Source organism: Sarcophilus harrisii, chromosome 2 (genome assembly GCF_902635505.1).
Source record: "Sarcophilus harrisii chromosome 2, mSarHar1.11, whole genome shotgun sequence".
Classification (NCBI taxonomy): domain Eukaryota; kingdom Metazoa; phylum Chordata; class Mammalia; order Dasyuromorphia; family Dasyuridae; genus Sarcophilus; species Sarcophilus harrisii.
In genome coordinates this window covers 466,999,410-467,020,974 of record NC_045427.1, presented here as the reverse complement: position 1 = coordinate 467,020,974, position 21,565 = coordinate 466,999,410, and the positions used below count along the sequence as shown (strand labels likewise).

The following is a 21,565-nucleotide window of genomic DNA, read 5'->3' as shown; positions in this document are numbered from 1 at the left end:
TTTATACAGCAACAGCAATATTGCAAAGATAATCAACTGTGAATAACACAGTAACTAACACAATGACCCACCACAATTCAAAAGAATTCATAATAAAACATACTACCTATCTTCAGATAGACAGCTGATGAACTCATTTGTAGTGCAGATTAAAGTAAATTTTCTTCCCTTTTTTTCTTTTTTTTGGACAAAAATGATATGGAAATTTGCTTTGTATGATAATATATATTTGTTATGTGTTTTATTTTTCTTGCCTTCTCAGTAGATAGAGATATGAAAGGGGAGGGAAAGAATTAAGAACTGAAAATTAAACTTAAAAAAAAAATCACAAAGTATTTCTTTCATCTCTTCCCATCATCCTCCAAAATAAATGTCTCTATCAGAATCCCAGAGAAACCATTATCTTCAGTCTCTCTAAAAGTGTTCTAATGTTTGTGATACCTTCCTTAAACAAAATAACAAAGCCCAAAGTATTTTATTCAAGCTAGTGACAAAAGAGCCTTGGCTCCCTCAGTGCTGAAAGTAATTGTTTCTGTGGGGGCAGTAGCAAGAGGTTACTTCAATTAAGTACCTACAGAAAAGAAACAGACTAAAACTTTCCACATTTTTTCCTGTCAAAAGTGTCTTCAGCCACTTTTTTCCACATAGTGAGATGCAGAGGCTCTATCTAATTTGCCTGCAATTTTACTTTCAGCCTATGTTTAGCAAAATTCTCCTCACATAGCTCGTTGGGAATTTGTGCTACATTTGATTTTCTTAGCTAAAAGATGTGTGTTTGCTTGCCAGAGGTATTCCTAAGCATTCTTTCTTAAATAAAATATTTCACATGTATTTATAAAAGTCTTATTTATGAAAAAGGCAGTTTTACTGACAAAATATTTTAATATCATATATACTTATAGCTTAATAATTATATAAAAGTTCACAGTCACATTTTCTATAAAAATACAAATTTTGAGAAAATAGGAAGTGCTTTAAAAATATGAATAGCCTATCCTCCCCCAATCAGTGTTTTCTCCAAGTTGTAGTTCCAGAAAAATAAAGAGTTATGACAGTAGTTTTTAATAGTCAGCGTCTTATTTTGCACCTGATAGATCACAAGCTCCTTGAGCAGGGCCCATTCATTTTTGTCTTTGCATCCCCAGTACCTTGCACACTATCTACAACATAGCACGCACTACATAATTTATTTGTGGGTTGACCTGTAAGCTCTCCATACAGTCAGCCTGGCATAGTGAATAGAGTACTGGATTTGAAGTCCTAGGTTCAGATCTCACCCTTGACATCTCCTAGCTTTTTGGAACAAGTCATTTTACCTTTGTGTCTCAGGCGGTGACTAAGGCATAGACTGTGTTAATGGATAGAGTTCTCACACCAGGAACTCTCCATGCTGAAAGAAATTACAGAACCTTCCAGGAAGTTTTTTATATACAACTAGGCAAACATAAATATTCTACTACTAGCAATCCCAGAACAGAAAAACAATTGCCAGAGATCTGCTTCAGAATTCATATCCAAAAAAAAAAAAAAAAAATCTCAGCAGAGCTCATTTCACATACAAAAATCCAAAGGCATCAAATTAGAAAACCATCTGACACCTCTCAAAATTCAGTCCTTAAGTGACTTTAAAATGCTGCAATTTGATGAGTCTGTTTCCAAAGATTCCATCTATTTATGGACATTTTATATGATTTAAAAGAAATTTGATGTAGTTCAGTTCACATAGTTTTGCCCTTCACAAATGAATTATAGCCAGTTTATTCCAGGATGACCCCCAAATTACTAATTTTGTGGCAATTTTAGAACTGAATAGGGAAATTAGCCCTTCCTTCAGCTTCATCACCATCTCCCAACTCTTGCATTTAATGAAAAACAGGCAGTATTTTCTTGTGTACTACAGTATCGTGTACAATAGCAAACACTCTATTAAAGCTAACAGAATTTATAACCCCCTGCCTCGAAAAGGTGAAGCATAAGAACATATATTATCCACCTAAGAGATGCCCACCAATCTCCAGAGGGATTCATTGGATTATGTCACTCAAATGTCAGTTTACAATCCAGCAACGGAATATGGGAAAGGTTTGATGGAAATAAGTTTGGAGAATGATCTTCAGATGTCAAATACTGCTCCAATCTACAGGAATGGGGGAGAATAGAGTTCAATCTGTATGTCATGATTCTGCATCAAACCAAATTTCCTGGTATATAAGATCTAAACTCAAAACTCCCCAAACAAATTAGCTCTTGGTGATCAAAGCAAAAGTCTGGCATCCATGATGCTGAGCTGTTCAATTTCTTCTGTAGTGAAAATGTTCCCTCTGAGCCTAAAACCATGAAAGGATAAAGGAAGCTTCAGTTAAAAAACAAACAAACAAAAAAATCTACTGCAATGTTTTATAATGCACTTTATTACTTTCAGAAAACTGGAGTTCATTTGCATCCTCAGATACTTTGTATGATCCTGGAAAATTGGCTTAACTTCTCTGTCTTAATTTTTTTCTCTGTGAAATGGGGATAATAATATTGCCTATATTACAGACTTGCTATAAGGATCAAATACTGCAACCTAATTTTAAAAACCTAAAGTGCACTAAATAAATGAGTTATTTATTAGGAAAGGAAATGAGAAATTATCTAGTAATACAAAATTATAGAAACTAGAACTGGAAGGGTCCTTTGAGATCATCTAGTCCAGCTCCTTTAGTTTTTAGAGAAGAATATGAGATCCATAGAGAGGTGGCTTGATCAAGGTCACTTAGATAACAAAGCTGAAGTGTAACCCAGGGCTTCTGACACCAAATACAGAGCTCTTTCTGCTAGACTGGTTTTAATTCCCTTATGCCCATATGACAGCAGAGACAGAATATCTGTACATTTGAGTCTTCCATAGAACTATGGTCATGAAAAAGTTCCTGTGATCCCTCTCTACTCTCAATCTACTAATTCATATCCATTTCCCGTCTCTATGATATTTAATCAGACATGGAAGATCTGGGGGGAAAGTAGCAAGAAATATGAACCAAGGAACTCACAGGAGATAAATCAAAAAGTGAAAACCACCCCATTCTGACTTGATAACAATCTAGAGATGGAGCTGCTTGATCTTTGTTAACATGTTCTGGGTAATAATTCACCTGATTTATTTTTTTTTTTAAGTGAAGGACTGAAACCAGCTCTGGTCTTTGTGATTTAAGTAAGGTACAAGGAAGAAAAAAAAGAAAGAGAAGGTCCAGAGAGAAATAATAAAAATAATTAAAAGCATGGAAAATAAAGCTCAAGAAGAGATACTTGTAACTAAGACCTTACAGTTAGATTGAAGGAAACATTTCACTTGTTAATGTGAATGAGTCACCTACTAGAAGGTTGCTAGGTGGTATAGAGGATAGAACCCTGTAACTGAAGTCAGGAAGACTCATCTTCCTGAATTTGAATCTGGCCTCAGGCATTTACTAGTTGGTAAGTGTCATTTAACCTTATTTACCTTGGTTCCTCATCTATAAAATGAGCTGAGGAAAGAAATGGAAAATCACCTCAGTATCTTTGCCAAGAAAATCCCACATTATTAATACACCCCAAGTTCCTAGCACAGGGTTAGGCTAGTAGAAAGTTCTCTCAAATACTGTTGCTAGGACTGATTGAAAAATTGGAAAATTGGGACTGCTTAAAAAAAACTTACCAGATTGATTTGATAGTGGCATTACCTTCCAGAACTTGAAGGAGGACAGAAACACCTTGAAGAGTAATGCTGTTGTTGGAAAGCCTGAGAATAAAGAGGAGAATAATATTGAAAATTTGTGAGACACTGCTATATATTATTATTATTATTATTTCCCCATTTTACAAAAAAGAAAATTGGTATCCAGAGAGTTTACATGATTTAACCATAGTTATACATCTAATAAGTTTTAAGGGAACCAAGACAAATTCAGGTTTCCTGACTCCAAGTCTACTTACTGCTCTTGCCACTGAACTACAAAACTGAAGTATTAGAAAACAACCTTCCTTTTAATCATTTCTGTTAGAGAGTGGGTTAGGGATGGGGACCAGCTTTAAGAACAGGATAAATAGTGAGTAATTTTGCATGGAGTATCCAAAAATCTGCCCACACCAATCATCATCCCCACCTGTCTTTAGTCACTAAGGAGATTAAGGAATGAATTCTAATTGTGGTAACAACTCCCAATTTATATATTACTTTTCTTTCCTTAGAGCAATCCAATGGGATAGATAGCACAAGAATTATTTTCATTTCTTAGATGAAGAAACTATAATTCTGAGAGGTCAAATAACCTGCCAAATGATAAATGCTTAATAAATGTTTGTTGTGGACTGACTTGTGGATTAAGTGATTAAGGCTGGACGGTTTTCTGAGATGTCTCAAAGATTTGTTTTTCCAAAATGATCCTATCTTCTCTCTCCTTATCCCACCTACTCTAGCTACAGCAACCACCTTAAGAATCAATCAATCAATAAATAAATATTTATTAAGTCTTATAGGTACTGTCCTAGATACTAGGGATACAAAAACAAATTAATTGAATGCTGTCTCTACTCTTGAGCTTTAGTAGTACTTGAAGCCAAAGTATAATATTGTGGTGATAGCTAGCCCCAGATAAAGAAAATTAACCTTTCAATTTAAAAAGATGAATATTTCTAACATCTTAGGCAAACATTTGTGGGGAAATGGCTCAACTACAGTGATATACCATATCCAATAATATTGGACTTTTATTACATCAGAGTTTCTGTGAATAATTTGCTATGTTGGGAGGAACAAGGTTTGGAAAAGCTGTGGTATATCTAAATTTGGACAATAATGGGCCACATTATTAACCCCACTTCCCCTAGGCCCAAATTTGTAAAATCAGCATTGAGTCCTAACTTCACTAGCACTTCTGCCAAAGTCTGATTTTTGGAAATATCTCCACTGGAGTAACAAGTGGAAAGGCTTCCCTTAAACAATTGGCATCTTCACAGCCCCCCAAAAGCAACACAAACAAGCAGAGCTAAAGTGGATATTTGTCTGTCAGGAAGCAGACGGTTTTTAACAGAGGCAGCTGTCTGCTTGTCACCAGACAAGCATTTTCCTGGGGACATATTTGCCAGGGCAGATGCAACTTTGCTCTAGCATTAGGCAGCATGTAATGCATCTCTTATGCTATTTCAAAATGAGGCCTTTTGGCTCAGGACAAGGTTTGGAACACTGCCTTTCTACTATTGCCAAATGCAAACACAGCTCAGTCCCTTAATTACCACCTGCTTGATGGTTTATTTTGCATTTATCCCCATTTGCTCTTCTTGTAAGTCTACTGGCAGTTAGGTGGTGCAGTGGATAGCTAGGCCTGGAGTCAGGAAGACCTGAGTTTAAAGCTGGCTTCAGACACTCCCTAACTGTCATCAATTCTCTCAGATGTAAAATGGAAATCATCACAGCACTTAGTTCATAAGGTTGTTGTGAGGATCAAGTGAGGTGATACTTGTAAAAGCCCTTAGCACATTGCCTGGCACATGGCAGACACTTCATAAATGCTTGTTTCTTTTTCCTTCCCTTTCTCTTTCCCCTCTTGATTTGAGGCAGGAAGATCTGAGTTCAAATTGTATCTCACATACTTCCCAATTGTATAATACTAGGAAAATTGCTTAATCTTTCTCATTATCAGTTTCCTCATCTCAAAAGTGCTGTTATGAAGATCAAATTCTTATTCTTTGCTCACGAGGTTTTACTTTAAAAAAAAAAAAAAAGCACTATACGACTGCCCAACAATTTACAAATATATTATTTCATTTGATTCTCACGACAGCTCCATTAAACAAGTGCTATTACTATATCCTTTTATAGTTGCAGAAATTGAAGCTGAAAAGGCTAAATGATTGGCTTAAGGTCAGTCAGCTAGTAACTTACTGTCCAAGGGAAGATTCAAACTCAGGTCTTCCTAACTTCTAAATTCAGTATTGACTGTTCCATCGGGACATATGTAAAATAGTAAGAACAACAACACAAAGTCCACAGAGCAGAGGTGACCCTGGGTCATAGAACCATAAAATCTTGGCGATCACCTGGTCCATGCCCACCCCATGTAACAGAATAGGAATATTATCAAGTTCAGAAAAAAGAAGTTTGCCCGAAGACCCACAACTAGTCAGTGACAGAACTAGATGTACAATCCAATCTTGCATTATTATATTTCATGATGCTTCTTCTCTGAGACAAAAAGATTTGTACTATATCAGAATCTATTTCTTTCTCTAGATTGGACAGGATGGAGACCTTTATTAGCCTTGTGATGATATAGTATATATGATGCAAATTATGATTTAGTACCATGACCCCTCCCCTGTTTACAGGCAGTCAGAGAGTTTGCAAAATTGTTTTCACCCAAGTCACCAGGTTCCTTACTTAAGGACTTTCAAACTTGAATTTTTCTTAAGTCCACGCACCAGGACACACATGTCTTCATCTTGGAGATGGTTCTCTTCAAGGCTAGCAAGAATACAAAAAAAAAAAATCTGGTTATGACTATGGGAAGACTTTAAGCAAAAAAAGCCTACATCTAACTTTCAAATCTAACAAAAGAAGTAAATTTTGGAGTGGCTGACATTGACATAATTTCTTTGTATTTACAAAGAATTGAGCTAGGAGCTCCTTTAAGTACCAAACCCAACTAATATACTTTAGATGGAATTTGATTTGCAAACAATTTTTTTTTACAATTAAGTCTCTTCTGTAGAGTGGTTATACTTTCAAGTAAGAGAATCAAGATGATTTATAACCTACAAAACTTATGCAGAAATAATTTGCTCTGCCAATGAAGTCATATCATATGCTTTCTTTGATGACCTCAAATAGGATCTCACTGCCTGCCTCCTCCATGCTTGAAAATTCAAACTTAGAAATTCACCTTTAAATCTGCAACTACATTTTTCTATAACCCTATTCTTCAAGGGTTATAGACCCTTGGGTCTATATATAGAGGTCTATATACATATATATATAAAACCCAAGGGTTATATAACCCTATTCTTCAAGGGGAAAAAAGGTATTTTTAAATACAAGGGATAATAATAAATAATTCTGAGTAGAAGTTTTTTTAAAAGAAAAAAGGAAAAAAGGGCTACAATAAGAAAATATTAATAACATTTACATAGTACTTTAAGATTTGCAAAGTATTTCATAAATATTAGCATCATTTTACAGATGAGGGAACTGAGGCAGAAAGCCAAATGATTTCCTCAACACAGCTAGCGAGGGCCTATGACTGAATCTGACCCCAAGTCCAGCCTCCAAGTCTATATCCACTGTACTAAGTACTTAGCTGTCTGAAGGCAAAACAAAGAAGAAAAGTGTCAGAAGGGATAACAGACTTATGGCAAAAGGAAGAAGAGAAAGATAAGGGAAAAGGAAAAAAAGAAGTCCCCTTGAACATTTGGAGCCTTGAGATTCTTCTCAAAAAGGAAAGAACTGGACCCTTCTGAGGATCAAAGGATCAGAGAGGTAAAATTGCAACAGAGCTCAAAGGAAGCAGCAGCTTAAGATCTATACCTATGATCAGGTGAAAAATCATCCAGTAAAAGTCAAATAAAAAAGAGAGTAGGGGGTGGTGGCTAGTGGCACCCTGTTGGAGGCTGCTATTTTTCAACCTAATAATAACAATAAAAAGGTCTAATGACTTTTTAGGCTATGTGGCAAGGAAGTTCTGAAGTTTTATCATCAGACCCAGTAGGCATAAATGATATTAATACATCTGTCTATCCCTAGAGTTTAATATAGTTCTTGGCTCATAGCAAGTGCTTAATAATGCTTGTTAATTGTCTTTAGAAAGAAACTAGAAAATATTCTTAAGAATTATGAAGTTTGAGGCAAGAAACTGAAAGTAGATCATTTGAGGGTAGGTCATAATTTCATCAACTCAATGGCTCAAATGCAAGGGCTTCAATTTTTTTAAGTAGCATTTTATTTTTCCAACTACATGTAAAGAAAGTTTTCGACATTCATTTTTGTGAGATTATGAGTCCCCTCCCCTTACCTCTCCTCTTCCCAATACAACAATCTGATATAGGTTATATACGTACACTCATTTTAAACATATCTCCATATTATTCACATTGGGAAAGAAAAAATCAGAACAAAAGGGAAAAAAAACACAAAAAAACAGAAAACAAACAAAAATGGTGAAAATAGTACACTTTGATCCACATCCAATCTCTATAGTTCTTCCTTTGGATGTGGATGGCAAGGTTTTGCTGAAATCAGCCTGCTCATCATTTCTTGTAGTACAATAATACTCTATTGTATTCATATTCCATAACTTATTCAGCCATTGTCCAATTAATGAGCATCCATTCAATTTCCAATTACTTGTCACCACAAAAAAAAAGAGCTACTACAAATATTTTTTGCATATGCAGGTCCTTTTTTAATGATCTCTTTTATGATCTCTTTGGAATATAGAACCAGTAGTGATACTCCTAGATCAAAGACTATGCACAATTTTATATTCCAATTATGTTCCAAATTGTTTCAAATTGCTCTCCAGAATGACTATATCAGTTCACAATTCCACCAACAATGCATTAATGTCTCATTTTTCTCACATCCCCTTCAACATTTATCACTATCTTTTCCCTGTCATCTTAGCCAATCTGATTGATAGTACCTCAGTTGTTTTAATTTCCATTTCTTTAATCAATAGTGATTTAGAGTATTTTTTTGATATGACTATAGATGGCTTTAGTTTCTTCATCCAAAAATTGTTTGTTCATAAATTTGACTAAGTTCTCTATTATATAATTTTAGAAATGAATTCTTTATCAGAAACTGACTGTGAGAATTGTTTCCCAGTTTTATGCTTCTCTTCTAATCTTGGCTGCATTGGTTTTGTTTGTACAAAATTAATTTAATGTAATCAAAATTATCCATTTTGCATTTTATAATGTTCCCTATTTTTTGGTCATAAATTTCTCCCTTCTCCAAAGATCTATTAGGAAAACTATCCCTTGCTCTCTTAATGTGCTTATAGTATCAACCTTTATTTCTAAATTATGAGCCCATTTCAACCTTATCTTGGTATAAGTTGTGAGATATTGGTCCGTGCCAAAGCAGAACTAGAGATCATTACTGATCACAAAATAGAAAATTTTGATTATACCAAACTGAAAAGTTTTTGTACAAACAAAACTAATGCAGACAAGATTAGAAGGGAAGCAATAAACTGGGAAAATATTTTTACAGTCAAAGGTTCTGATAAAGGCCTCATTTCCAAAATATATAGAGAATTAACTCTAATTTATAAAAAATCAAGCCATTCTCCAATTGAAAAATGGTCAAAGGATATGAACAGACAATTCTCAGATGAAGAAATTGAAACTATTTCTAGTCATATGAAAAGATGCTCCAAGTCATTATTAATCAGAGAAATGCAAATTAAGACAACTCTAAGATACTCACTACACACCTGTCAGATTGGCTAAGATGACAGGAAAAATAATGATGATTGTTGGAGGGGATGTGGGAAAACTGGGACATTGATTCATTGTTGGTGGAGTTGTGAATGAATCCAACCATTTTGGAGAGTAGTTTGGAACTATGCTCAAAAAGTTATCAAACTGTGCATACCCTTTGATCCAGCAGTGTTACTACTGGGATTATATCCCAAAGAGATTATAAAGAAGGAAAGGGACCTGTATGTGCACGAATGTTTGTGGCAGCCCTTTTGTAGTGGCTAGAAACTGAAACTGAATGGATGTCCATCAGTTGGAGAATGGCTGAATAAATTGTGGTATATGAAAATTATGGAATATTACTGTTCTGTAAGAAATGACCAACAGGATGATTTCAGAAAGGCCTGGAGAGACTTACATGAACTGATGCTGAGTGAAATGAGCAGGACCAGGAGATCATTATATACTTCAACAACAATACTAGATGATGACCAGTTCTGATGGATCAGGCCATCCTCAGCAACAGATCAACCAAATCATTTCTAATGGAGCAGTAATGAACTGAACCAGCTATACCCAGAAAAAGAACTCTGGGAGATGACTAAAACCATTACATTGAATTCCTAATCCCTATATTTATGCACACCTGCATTTTTGATTTCTTCACAAGCTAATTGTACAATAATTCAGAGTCTGATCTCTTTTGTACAGCAAAATAATGTTTTGGTCATGTATACTTATTATGTATCTAAGTTATATTTTAATATATTTAACATCTAATGGTCATCCTGCCATTTAGGGGAGGGGATGAGGGGTAAGAGGTGAAAAATTGGAACAAGAGGTTTGGCAATTGTTAATGCTGTAAAGTTACCCATGTATATATCCTGTAAATAAAAGGCTATTAAATTAAAATAAATAAATAAATAAATAAATAAAAAAGAGATATTGGTCCGTGTCTAGTTTCTTTCATACTATTTTCCAGTTTTCCAAGTAATTTTTGTCAAATAGTGAATTCTTACCCCAGAAACTAGTCTATGGGTTTATCAAACAGTAGATTACTATAGTCATTGACTTATGTCTTATGTACCTAACCTATTCCACTGATCTACCACTCTATTTCTTAGTCAGAACCAAAGGAAAGGAGTTTAGAAGAAAAAGGCTTATTTGAGAAATGCTGGCGGAAATGATATATGAAAATAAGATTTGCATTCTGTACTAGGACTTATAATATAGAAATTATGGTCTTTGGTGCAGGATGGAGTATACATAACAAGGACAGAAAATAAAGAAGAGAAAAAAATTTGTCCGAAAGATAGATATCATGAAGAGTACCAACAAAGCAGATAAAAGAAAAGTAGTAAAAAATTTTCAGAAATTCACAATAGGCAAAATTCAAGGAAGAAGCCAGCAATAAAATTCATGGCTTCAGATATCTATTCATAATACATAACATTTAGCTAAATGTAAGTTGAACAGGAGATGTTGATTTTACCCCAAAGTTATCATTAGCTTGGGGTGGGATAGAACACATGACTAGAAAATGATTCTGGAAAAGCCATTCAAATTTCTAAATTAACAAGATAACCCCAAAGAAAGAACCCTACATACAACAAAATATTCTTACCAGAACTTTTTGTACTGTGCAAAACATTAGAAAACAATAGAGACCCCTAAATGGTAAGGGTTAAACAGAAAAAACAACCACCTTTAATAACTATAATAACAGGAAAGACAAAATCCAAACTGAACAATGTGAGATTATAGTAACCAAATTTGATCCTGGGCATGAGAAAATGTAGCTCCTTCCCTTCTTGGCTGATGGGAATGGAGAGGAGAGAAATATTGAAAATACTGCCAGATAGGTTGATCTGTTGGTAGGCTTTACTGAAATGCTTCTCTCTATCTCTCTCCCTTTTAAAAATCCTATGTTACCAAGGATAGTTTGCTGGTTATGGAAAAAGGGAGGAATATTTGGAAATGAAGGTGATGCAAAAAAAAAAATCAATAAAAGAAAGAAAAAATGAACAAGATAAGAAGAGGAAAAAGAACAAATAGCATTATAGAATGATGATGAAGATGATGATGGTGGTGGTGGTGGTGGTGGTGTGGTGATAATGATGATGGAAAGCAGAATAGCTAATAGCTTTAAAGTTTGCAAAAATATTTACTTTCTCTCACTTGACCATAACAACTCTGTAAAGCAGGTACTATAATTATCCTCATTTTACAGGGTGGGGAACAGAGACAGAGAAATTAAATAAATAGTAACTAAATAAATAAAATAACAATAACAATAAATAAATAGCAATTAATCTGAGGTTACATTGATAGTAAATGTCTGAGGCAGGTCTCAAAGTCTTGGCTCCAAGCCCAAAACTACATTCACTATATAACAATGCTTTTCTAGACTATGTAGCTATGATTGTATGTTTCTCCTAATTTTCATAATTAAAAAGTACTTTACTTTTCATATGGAATTGTGAAGTTGCCTCCTAATTTGTCTCCTTACTTCTAGTCACTCCTTCCTCCAATCAATCCTCTGAGCTGCTAATAAAGTAATATATTCCTAAAGGCTGGCTCTAACCATATCTCTCCCCTACCCAAGAACCCGTAGGGGATCTGGGATAAAATACACATTCCTCTATTTGGTATTTAAAGTCCTTCACAATCTGACCCTTCAAAATGGTCAAGATTTCATTATGCATGCACTATGTTTAATTATATAATGCATATAATACATACATTAATGTATAGTTTTCTAAACATCACACTTCATCTTCTGGTTCTGTGCTTTTGCTCAGACTGTCTCTCATGTTTGGAACACTCTCCCTCTCAGTTTTTAGTGTTTTCCCTAACCCTGAGTACTTTTTGTCACTATATATATATATATTTCATACTTATTTTTCTGTATTAAGCCATTCTAGATGGAATCATTATGTTTGTAACCCCAGTACCTAACAGAGAGTAGGTGTATATTAAATTCTTGCTGAATTTAATTGCCTAGAAAGGAATATGCAAAAATCCAGGGTCTAGAGCTTATGGATAAAGATCAACATGAAGCAGAAACAAAAGCAATATTATAAATAGAACAGCAGAGTATGATCAGACAAATTATAATATAGGAATAGAATGTTACTGTATCATAAGAAATAATGGATATAAAAAAAATTTATGGAAAGACTTACTTTGATGAAAAGTGGAAAAAGTAGGAACATGAAAATAATGAGATAATGTCTTCAATGAAAAGAACAACAACTATATCAGCATTAAGCAAAATGAACTCTGTATAATTATTAGAATCATGTTTGGCTTCAAAAAGAGAGGAGAAAATGTACCACCTCCCTCCCATCTTTACAGAGGTAAGGGAGTACAGGTATAGAATACTGCATATACTATCAGACTTGGTTAATGTATTAATTTTACCAAACTTTCTTTCTCTTTTTAAAAATTCTTTATTACATGGCCCATTCATTAGAAGAGAGAGACATTTCTTTGTAAATGTTAGTAAAGTAAAAGCAATAAAAAAATTTGAAAATAAATTTATGCTACTGACCATCTTAAAAAAAATTAGGAAATAAATGAGATGTTCAGGAAACAGATCCCAAGTCAGGCATCTTAATAGTGATTGGGGAGTTTAAATTATCCAAACATTTATTAGTGTTCTCTCTGCCAATGTCAAAACTGCTAATAATACAAAATCTATTATAATAATTTTACCATTCAGTTAAAAAAGAAAAAAACTTAAAAGGGGAAACCTGAATTCAGGTTCTGGTTCTAATCAATAAACAGGAACTAATTGCAGAAATGAAAATCATAGGAACTTTAGGAAGTCACCATTCCATCTTAGCAGTTATTATAGAGAATTATTAAAGTGGTCACAGTCTGACAAAAATCCTAGATTTAGAGAAAACATTTCAAAGAATTCAGAGAAAAGCTAGGCAAAATTCAATTTCCTCTGGATCTTCTTAGGCAAAATGCTCCCTAAATCCTTCCCAGCCATCTCCATTATCTTTAGTTTCTATCTACTGATTCATTCCAAGTTGCCTATGAACAGCCTAGGATATTTTCCATGCTTTAAAAAAAAACAACATTTAATCCTACCATCGCCTCAAGCTATCAAATAATTTTTCTCCACCCTTTCATAGCAGAACTACTAGGCAAAAAGTCTATTTGTGCCTTTATTTTCTGTCATCCCCCTCATTTCTGAGCTCCCAGATTTCTGGCTTCTGGCTTCATCAATCAACTCTAAACTACTCTTTCTAAAATACTAATGATCTCTTTTAGACTGGAAATTGAGTGAATGCCCTTCATTTGGAGAATGGCCGAATAAGTTGTGGTATATGAATGTTATAGAATATTATTGTTCTATAAGAAACGATCAGAAGGATGATTTCAGAGAGGCCTGGAGTCAGAGGGTAGGAGGGCCTACAGTTCAGGCAATGTTATGGAGATAAAATGCTATGTATAAGAATCAGCAAGGTCAGTTTGGGGGAGAGAGGGAGAGAAAGAGAGAGGTAGGGGGAGAGAAAAAAAGGGGAGGAGAGAGAGAGAGAGAGATAATATTGAATTAGCCTGGAAAAGTAGGTTGGAGATAGATTATGAAGGACCTTAAGTGTCCAGCAGAGGAGTTATATTATATCCCAGAGGTAACAGAAAACTACTATAGTTTATTGAGTAGGGGAATACCATATCCATGCCTGTGCTTTTGGAAGGTCAGTAGCAGCTGCGTGAAGGACAGATTGGAGAAAGGAAAGAACTGTGGAAAGAAAACCAATTTTATCTTCATAACATTGCCTGAACTGTAGGCTCTCCTGCAACAGATACATCTTATATTACATTTTCCTCCTGATTTGTTAAGTACCCCCTCTCAAAAAAAAAAAGGTGGGGGTTTAATTTTCAGATACTTTTATACATACATATCATTTCACCTAATCAAATGCCTTGGAAGGTAGTGAATTCCTATACCTAGAAGCCTTTAAATAACAATTTGAGGGTACACTGCTGCAGGAATTCTGGTTTAAATCCAGGTTGGACTAGAAATACTGAGAGATTCCCTACACCTCTGAGATTCTGGGACCCTATGATCAGGAATTATATGTATGAAAATTATTTACAGCTCAGTTTTCACTCTGGATTAAATTCCCTCTCACAACATAGTGCTATAAGGTCTTCAAAAGCCAGTTTCCAATCAACCAATTCTAATCACTATGATAGATACTGGGGACACTCTAATTCTCAGGGAGCTCATATTCTTTCAGGAAAAATATATGAAGATATAAATATATCCCAAATATGGATGAAGTATTTTGGGAAGATATAGTAGCTATGGCATAGGGAGAAATAAAATGCAAAAATTTTAATGTAGCCCAGAGTCTTTTTTACAATGTATTCAAGAGTACTCAGAATACTCAGGACCATAAAGCCACTGTAACATTCATTCACAATACAACAACATAACAAAAAAGAAAAATGCTGCCTAAGCATCAGTGATCTAAAGGAATTATAGATGCTAGCTCAAATTCCTATAATTTTTAACCTATGCCCCCAACCTTGCCTGATTGCTGCCTGACTTTTAGGAAAATGGATGAAATCATGGATGGACATGCATGTTTTCTAAAGTATCTGGGACCTACACAGATCCCATCACTTCTATTTATATAGCATGTTACAGCTCAAAAACACTTACCAAAGAAGCTCCCAGAAACAGAGGGTAAGTGCCTAGCTCATGTTCAAGTTCATATGACTCATCAGTCATAGACTTTGAACATGAGCTCAGTTCTCCTGACTCAAAGTCAAGTGTGCTTTCCAATATATCATAGTATCCTTCCTGTGATAAAACTAAAACCTATACAAGAGACAAACCTGCTATGAAACTTTTGGAAAGCCATGAAAGACTACAGAGAGAAAATTACATTTAGCTTCCCAATCCTACTCCCACCCCCCCATAATCAGCAAAGAATATAAGAGAAAAACAAGAAGATAGGATTGATGAAGACATCAGTAGGACTCTTATTGGACCATAACTCTGGGGTTTACATGATCAATAATAAGTCATTCAGTGTTGTCTTATCTTTCACTTCCTTTAAGTAAAACTTCCTTCTCTAAAAACTAATAATAAATAATAAATAAAAATAAATAATAAATCAGTGATACTCTAACCCTCTCATTCTGCTTTTTGTCTAATCACATAGAAAGCACTCTAAGGCCTACTTCTTAATGAAGAAGCCACTGAGAGAAAGAGGACAGGGATAGAGACAAGATAGTAAAATTGCAGGAAGTTCAGCAAGCTACCTTACCTCTCCCCCAAAACTCCTCCAAACAGATCTAGAAAATGTAGGTAACCAAATTTTGATGGAGAAATCCAAGAAAAAGTCACCACAACTTGTCAAGCCCGGTTCAACAAAGGGAGACAGAGCTCTATGGACTTAGGGATGAGGTCTAGCCAGACGTCCACCCTCAGATATTTTCAGCTGTCACTCACTTTCCAGTTACAGGTCGCAGAACCATAGTGGACAGCAATGGGAATCAATGGTCTATCATGGGAAATCATGTCCACAGGCTTTGGGCAGTGTACTGAACAAGAAGCAAACTGAGAAACAAGCAGGACCTGGGGGGCTTGAAGTCCCAAGAACAGATCTTCGTTCTAGTTTACTATTTCACTCTTGTAATGTTCTCTGGTTTGGTTTTCTTGGGGTCTCTGGAGCAGCCTTTTTTTCAGTTCAGTAATCACCACAAGGACAGTCAGGTGTTAAAGTCCAAAAGTCTTTATTGTCTCCTTGCCTGATGCTGGGCAGCTTTCTGGAAAGCTTTTCAGACCAGGTCTCCATGGGGGAAGGGCAGGAGGCCAGGCCAGACACCAGGAGCCTGACTGAAGGTGAAATGAATTTCTGTCTCCTTGGCTCCAAGAGCTTCTAGTGCGCTTGTCTTCTCCAGCTCTGTCTCTAGCTCTCTCTCCTTCACTCCGAGAGCTTAAGCTCCTGCCTCCAGTTCTCCTCTTCTCCGCCTCTCAATCTGGCTGAGTTTGTCCAAGTTTATATACTCTCTTATCATAGGTGTGAATCTTGTAGGACTATATTAAGTACTAAGTACATGTACTGAACTAGAGAATTATTAGTCACCATGCTAAACTAGATAATCATTGTTATTGTTAGTTAGCACCTTGTAAAAACCCTTGTTTCAAATTCAGACTTCTGGCCCACAACACACTCTGAAGCATAACGGAGGAATGACCAGAGAAGAAATCCAAACCAAAAGGAAGTCTACAATTCTATTACTCTGAACTAACAGCTTTCCAACTAGTTGGCAGTTGCAGGGTCTAGCAGCAATCTATCATTGCTAAAATGCAAATCCAAGTCAGGAACTTAAGGAACTCAGATCAGAAGAGCAGTGATCAGACTTAGCCCTGGGTCACTCCACTCGGAAAGCTGTTGGGTCCCTCCACCTAAACTGTCATTGAGATCTGAGAATAACAAAACACTCAATGCTCCAAGAAAGCAGCAATAGGATTAGACCAGATCTTCCCTCCATTAGTGCTCAGAATCTAGTCCTAATATAGAAATCTAAAGTCAGAAAGTAAGATGGTGAGATGAGCTAACAAAAAGGTGGGGGGGTTTGGGGCCTTACCTTAAAAACTATTATGATAATAGAGGCACTCAAGATATAAACACAGAAGATAATGACTCCAAAACATCTACAAGCAAAATATCAAAGAAAAATATAGTTTGGACCAAATGCAAATAGAATTTCTAGAATAGATTTTTTTAAAAATTTTTAATAAATGAAGAAAGAGAGCTAAAGGGAGAAAATGAGAGTAATAGAAAAAAAGAATCAGAAAGGTAATTAATAACCAGACTATACACTTGGTACAAAATTTTGCTCAAACAATAAATTCCTGAAAAAATAGAATAGAATTTTCAGGATTTTGTCTCAATCAAACCTGAATTCAATAGAAAATTTAACACATAAAATCCATTATCAAAGACTAATTTTAAGGAACCAAACAAGGATTAACTGGGTGTTTTTTTTTTTTATATGTGGAAATATAAACCATGTAACCATGAGTAATTGGGTAGTCCAAAAGAAAACGGAGTATGATCTGACTCTAAAAAGCAAACCTATCTAGGAAAAGGTAAAAATAGTACTTACGTTACAAAGGAGGCACAGAGGAAGAACCAACACCAAGTACTAGATAGGGGAGGAGGCTGATAGTTCTGAAAACCTACTCACATTGGGAATGAATTAAATAGGGAACAATACTTATATATACCATGAAGGGTATAACACCTTCTAAAATCTATAATGAAATAAGGGGGGAGAGAATAGGATAAGGTGGTATAGGAGGGTGTGTAGAGTAGGGGGAATGGGATAAGGTGTGTAGATAAATGGAATGGGATAAAGAGGGATGGAAAAGTTGGGAGGAGAAGATTTGGAAGGGATCCATGGATGGTGGGAGATTAAGTAATGAGACAACTTAAGGACTAGAATTAAAGTTAGCAAGGTTACGAAATTAGAGCTATACAAACACAATAACAAGGATTAAGAGTAGAATTTATTAGAAAAAAAAAAAGTAAGGCTAGTAATCACTGATCTCAGACAAAGTCGAATTAAAGATTCAATCAAGAGAGAAATCTATATTACATGTCAGCCATATTATATTGTTTTAGATGCATGTCTATGTCTATGTATATATGTGTGTGTGCATGTAGGTATATGTATATATTATGTATATAAATATATGTGTGCCTGTGGGTGTGTGGGTGTGAATGTATTATGTATGTACGTATGTATGTATAAATATATCCACGCTTGCTTAGGAGAGATGGGGAGATGAAAAAGGAAAAAAAGAATAAAGAAAAAGTGCACAGCAGAGAACAAAAGAATTACTTACAAGGAAGCAAAGAAAAAATGAATAGCCATGAATATAATGTCTCCACTTATTATATATGCTTTCTTGAAATGGAAATTTATTGATACATATTTCAAATCCTCACTGATGTTCTGCTGGGCACATGACAATTTTTTCTTCCTTTTTTCTATTTTGTTTTTTCTTATTTTTTAATTTAGTTTTAAATAAATTTTTTAAAAAGAAAATTAGAATAGAACAAAGAAAAACCAAGAATTCCATGAGACAACAATAAACATAAAAACAAAGTCCAAAGGCTAAAAAAAAAAAAAAAACAGAAAATTATGTAAAGCATCTCATAGCAAAAACAACAGACATAGAAAGAAGATGGAGAAAAAATTAAAAATTTTGGAATTATCTGAAAGCCATGACAAAAAAAAATAAAGAACTTAGACATTTTATTTCAAAAACTCTTAAAACTAATCAGGTTTCTTAGAAAAAGAGTAAAGTATAAATAGAAAGGGTCCATCAATTATCTACTAAAAAGAAACTGAAAAATGAAAGCTCCTAGGAACATTATAGTACAAATTCAGATATTCTAGGTAAAAAAAAAAAATTCGAGCACTGAGAAGTCATAGTCAAAATCACACAATTTAATAGCCACCCACTAGAAAGGAGTAGAGAGCTTGGAATACATAGTATTTAAGAATGCTTTCAGCCAAGAATAACTTACCCAGAAAAATTAAGTATAATCCTACAGAGGAAAAATGAGCCTTTAATGAAACAGAGGATTTTCCAAGCATTCTTGACCCAAAAAAAAAAAAGAGTTACATAGAAACTTTGAAGTTCTAATATAGGAATTAAGAGGGGAAAAAAAAAGGTTAAGCATGAATGAAAAATGATAAGGGACTAAACAAGGATAAACAACTTATACTCTGATGTGAGGAAATGATTCATGGGTCCTTTCTGAACTTTATCAACATCAAGGGTTTTAGAAGGAGCATATTTAGATAGAAGGCCTACCAGTGGTTCTATTCTGTTTTGAGGATCTTAAAAGAAGAATGGAAATAGAGGGGGGAAAAGAAAAACACTGAAGGAGTGAGGGGAAGGAAGGAAATGGAAAGGGAAAGGGAAAGAAAAGTTGGGGGAAATTATATTAGGTACTGCAAGTTGAAATCATTATATAAACAAAGGAGAAAGGATGGGGGAAAGATCACATTTGAAACTTCATTGCCATCTGAATCAAACAAAGAAATAACAAATACTCATATATTTAGGTATATAAATACATTTCACTTAGACAGAAATAGGGGAAGTAGGCAAAGATGGTACTATAGGGAGGGTAAATTAAAGAAAGAATTTATCCTAAGCAAAACAAATACTAAGTACGGATGTAGAAAAATATTTATAGTTCCTTTTGAGATAGCAAAGAATTGGAATCTGAGGGAATCTTTAGGAAAAAGCAAGATGAGTTATAGTTTATAAATGTAATGAAATACTATTGTGCTATAAGAAATAATGAATGAAATGATTACAGAGAAACCTGGGAAGACATATAAATTGATGCAGAGTGAAATGAAAAGAACCAGAGAAATTTATTCAATGACCAAAAAATACATCAACTCTTTGAAGCTCTGATTAGGATGATGATCAATCACAATTCCAAAGAGCAATGATGAAACATATTGCTTACCTCATGAGGAGAGGAGCAAAACCTAGAGTACAGAATGATATATATATACATTTTTTCTCTCTCTCTCTCTCTCTCTCTCTATATATATATATATATAGATAGATATAGATATATATATATAGATATAATATATGTATGTCTGTATATGTGGCATGTATATATATATATATATATACACATACATATAAATATATGTATAACTATAGAATATGTGTGTATGTATATATTTTTTTTTCCTGTAAATGGTCAATGTGGACATTTGTTAATTTGATTATACATGTTTAAAATAGGGATTTAGTTTTTCTTTTATTCTTAAGGGGAGAGAAGAAGGAAATGGAAGAGTTTTGTTAATTAAAAAAATAAAATTTAATAATAATAAATTCTTGTTGATAGAAAAACAAATAAATGAGAGATTGAGAAAAGGGAAACTTGCTAATTGATGTGATGTAGAAAGGAAATTTCTTTCCATTTTTTGTGAAGGGATCACTGTATAAAAAACAAGTTTATATATTGTTGCTTATAAATAGAATTGTACCTAGATTTTTTTAAGAGAAGACTCCACCTACAACAAATTCCATAAGGTTACCAAGAAAAATTAGAAGTATGTAAAAAAAAATTAAGAAGGAATTATATTTGCAATGATGTAAATTTCTGCTCATTTCTTTGCTTCTCTGTTTTTGATATACAGAGAAGTCTACAGATGGGGCAATTCCCCTTTTAACCAGCCAGCTCACTAAAAGTGGCCACCCTGGACTTGAAGCAGGCTTTTTATGGCAAATTGTTTTGTCTAATATTTGTATCATCTCATGCTTGCTTTAAATATTTCCTTTTGGAACCCCAGGATCAAATGGTTTCATAGCAAGGCTGTAACATTCTAAAATTACCATAAATTAGGGATAGATTATCTACTCTTTACCTAAAGAACTGCTCCCTTCCATAAGTATTACATAAAATAACGTGATCCTGAGCACTTTTCTCCCCACCAGGGAGTCCTTTCCTGGCATAAGGATACAGTAAATACTTTATACCTACCAGAGTTCCTCCAGTGACACGTTCTTCTCTAGCATTAGAGCTAAAGCCTGGGCACCCAGACTGCCAATGTTGTTCCCCACCAGGCTGTATGAAGCACAAGAACAAGAGGGCAACAGTCACTGGATAGCCAACCTGACACAAGTTTTTGGTTGCCCCGCTTTCCACAGTCCCACTCAAATTCTCCCACCCCAAATTCTTCTCCAACAAGACTAAGATCCCAATGTCACCTGAGCCACTTCAAGCTGGGGTGATCATGCAGAGCAGATGCAAGTGCCCTGGCTCCTTCGTCTCCCACTTTATTGCCCCAGAGCCTGAAACGAAAAACACCCAAGTAAGTTAGCATAATAATTTTACCTTATGATCCTGGATCATTCACAAGGCTCCATTTGGCTTTTATCCCCTCCAGAGGCAATATAATTACATTACAATATAATAATGTTAGATTTAAATTTTTAAAAATCAAGAAGGAATTTTCTTTCCAACCCAACATAGGTTGAGAATTCAGAAAGAGGTAAAGTAGCTAGATCTGGGAAGATCTTGGTACATTTAGCATTAAG

The 21,565-nt window shown here is 34.7% G+C and overlaps 1 protein-coding gene across 4 annotated transcripts in view; it reads right to left on the bottom strand.

Moving 5' to 3' along the window:
• Positions 1–297: 297 nt before the first annotated feature.
• NOD2 (nucleotide binding oligomerization domain containing 2) overlaps positions 298–21,565 on the bottom strand; it is a 42,281-nt gene continuing 21,013 nt past the window's right edge. For all 4 annotated transcript variants that reach the window (XM_031954475.1, XM_031954477.1, XM_031954476.1 and 1 more), the window contains 5 exons: positions 21,236–21,319; positions 21,009–21,092; positions 6,401–6,484; positions 3,680–3,763; positions 298–2,327 (listed from right to left, as the gene is read on the bottom strand). In XM_031954475.1, the coding sequence (XP_031810335.1) occupies positions 2,255–2,327; positions 3,680–3,763; positions 6,401–6,484; positions 21,009–21,092; positions 21,236–21,319 (409 nt within the window). In that variant the 3' untranslated portion in view covers positions 298–2,254. The remainder of the gene's footprint in view (positions 2,328–3,679; positions 3,764–6,400; positions 6,485–21,008; positions 21,093–21,235; positions 21,320–21,565) is intronic.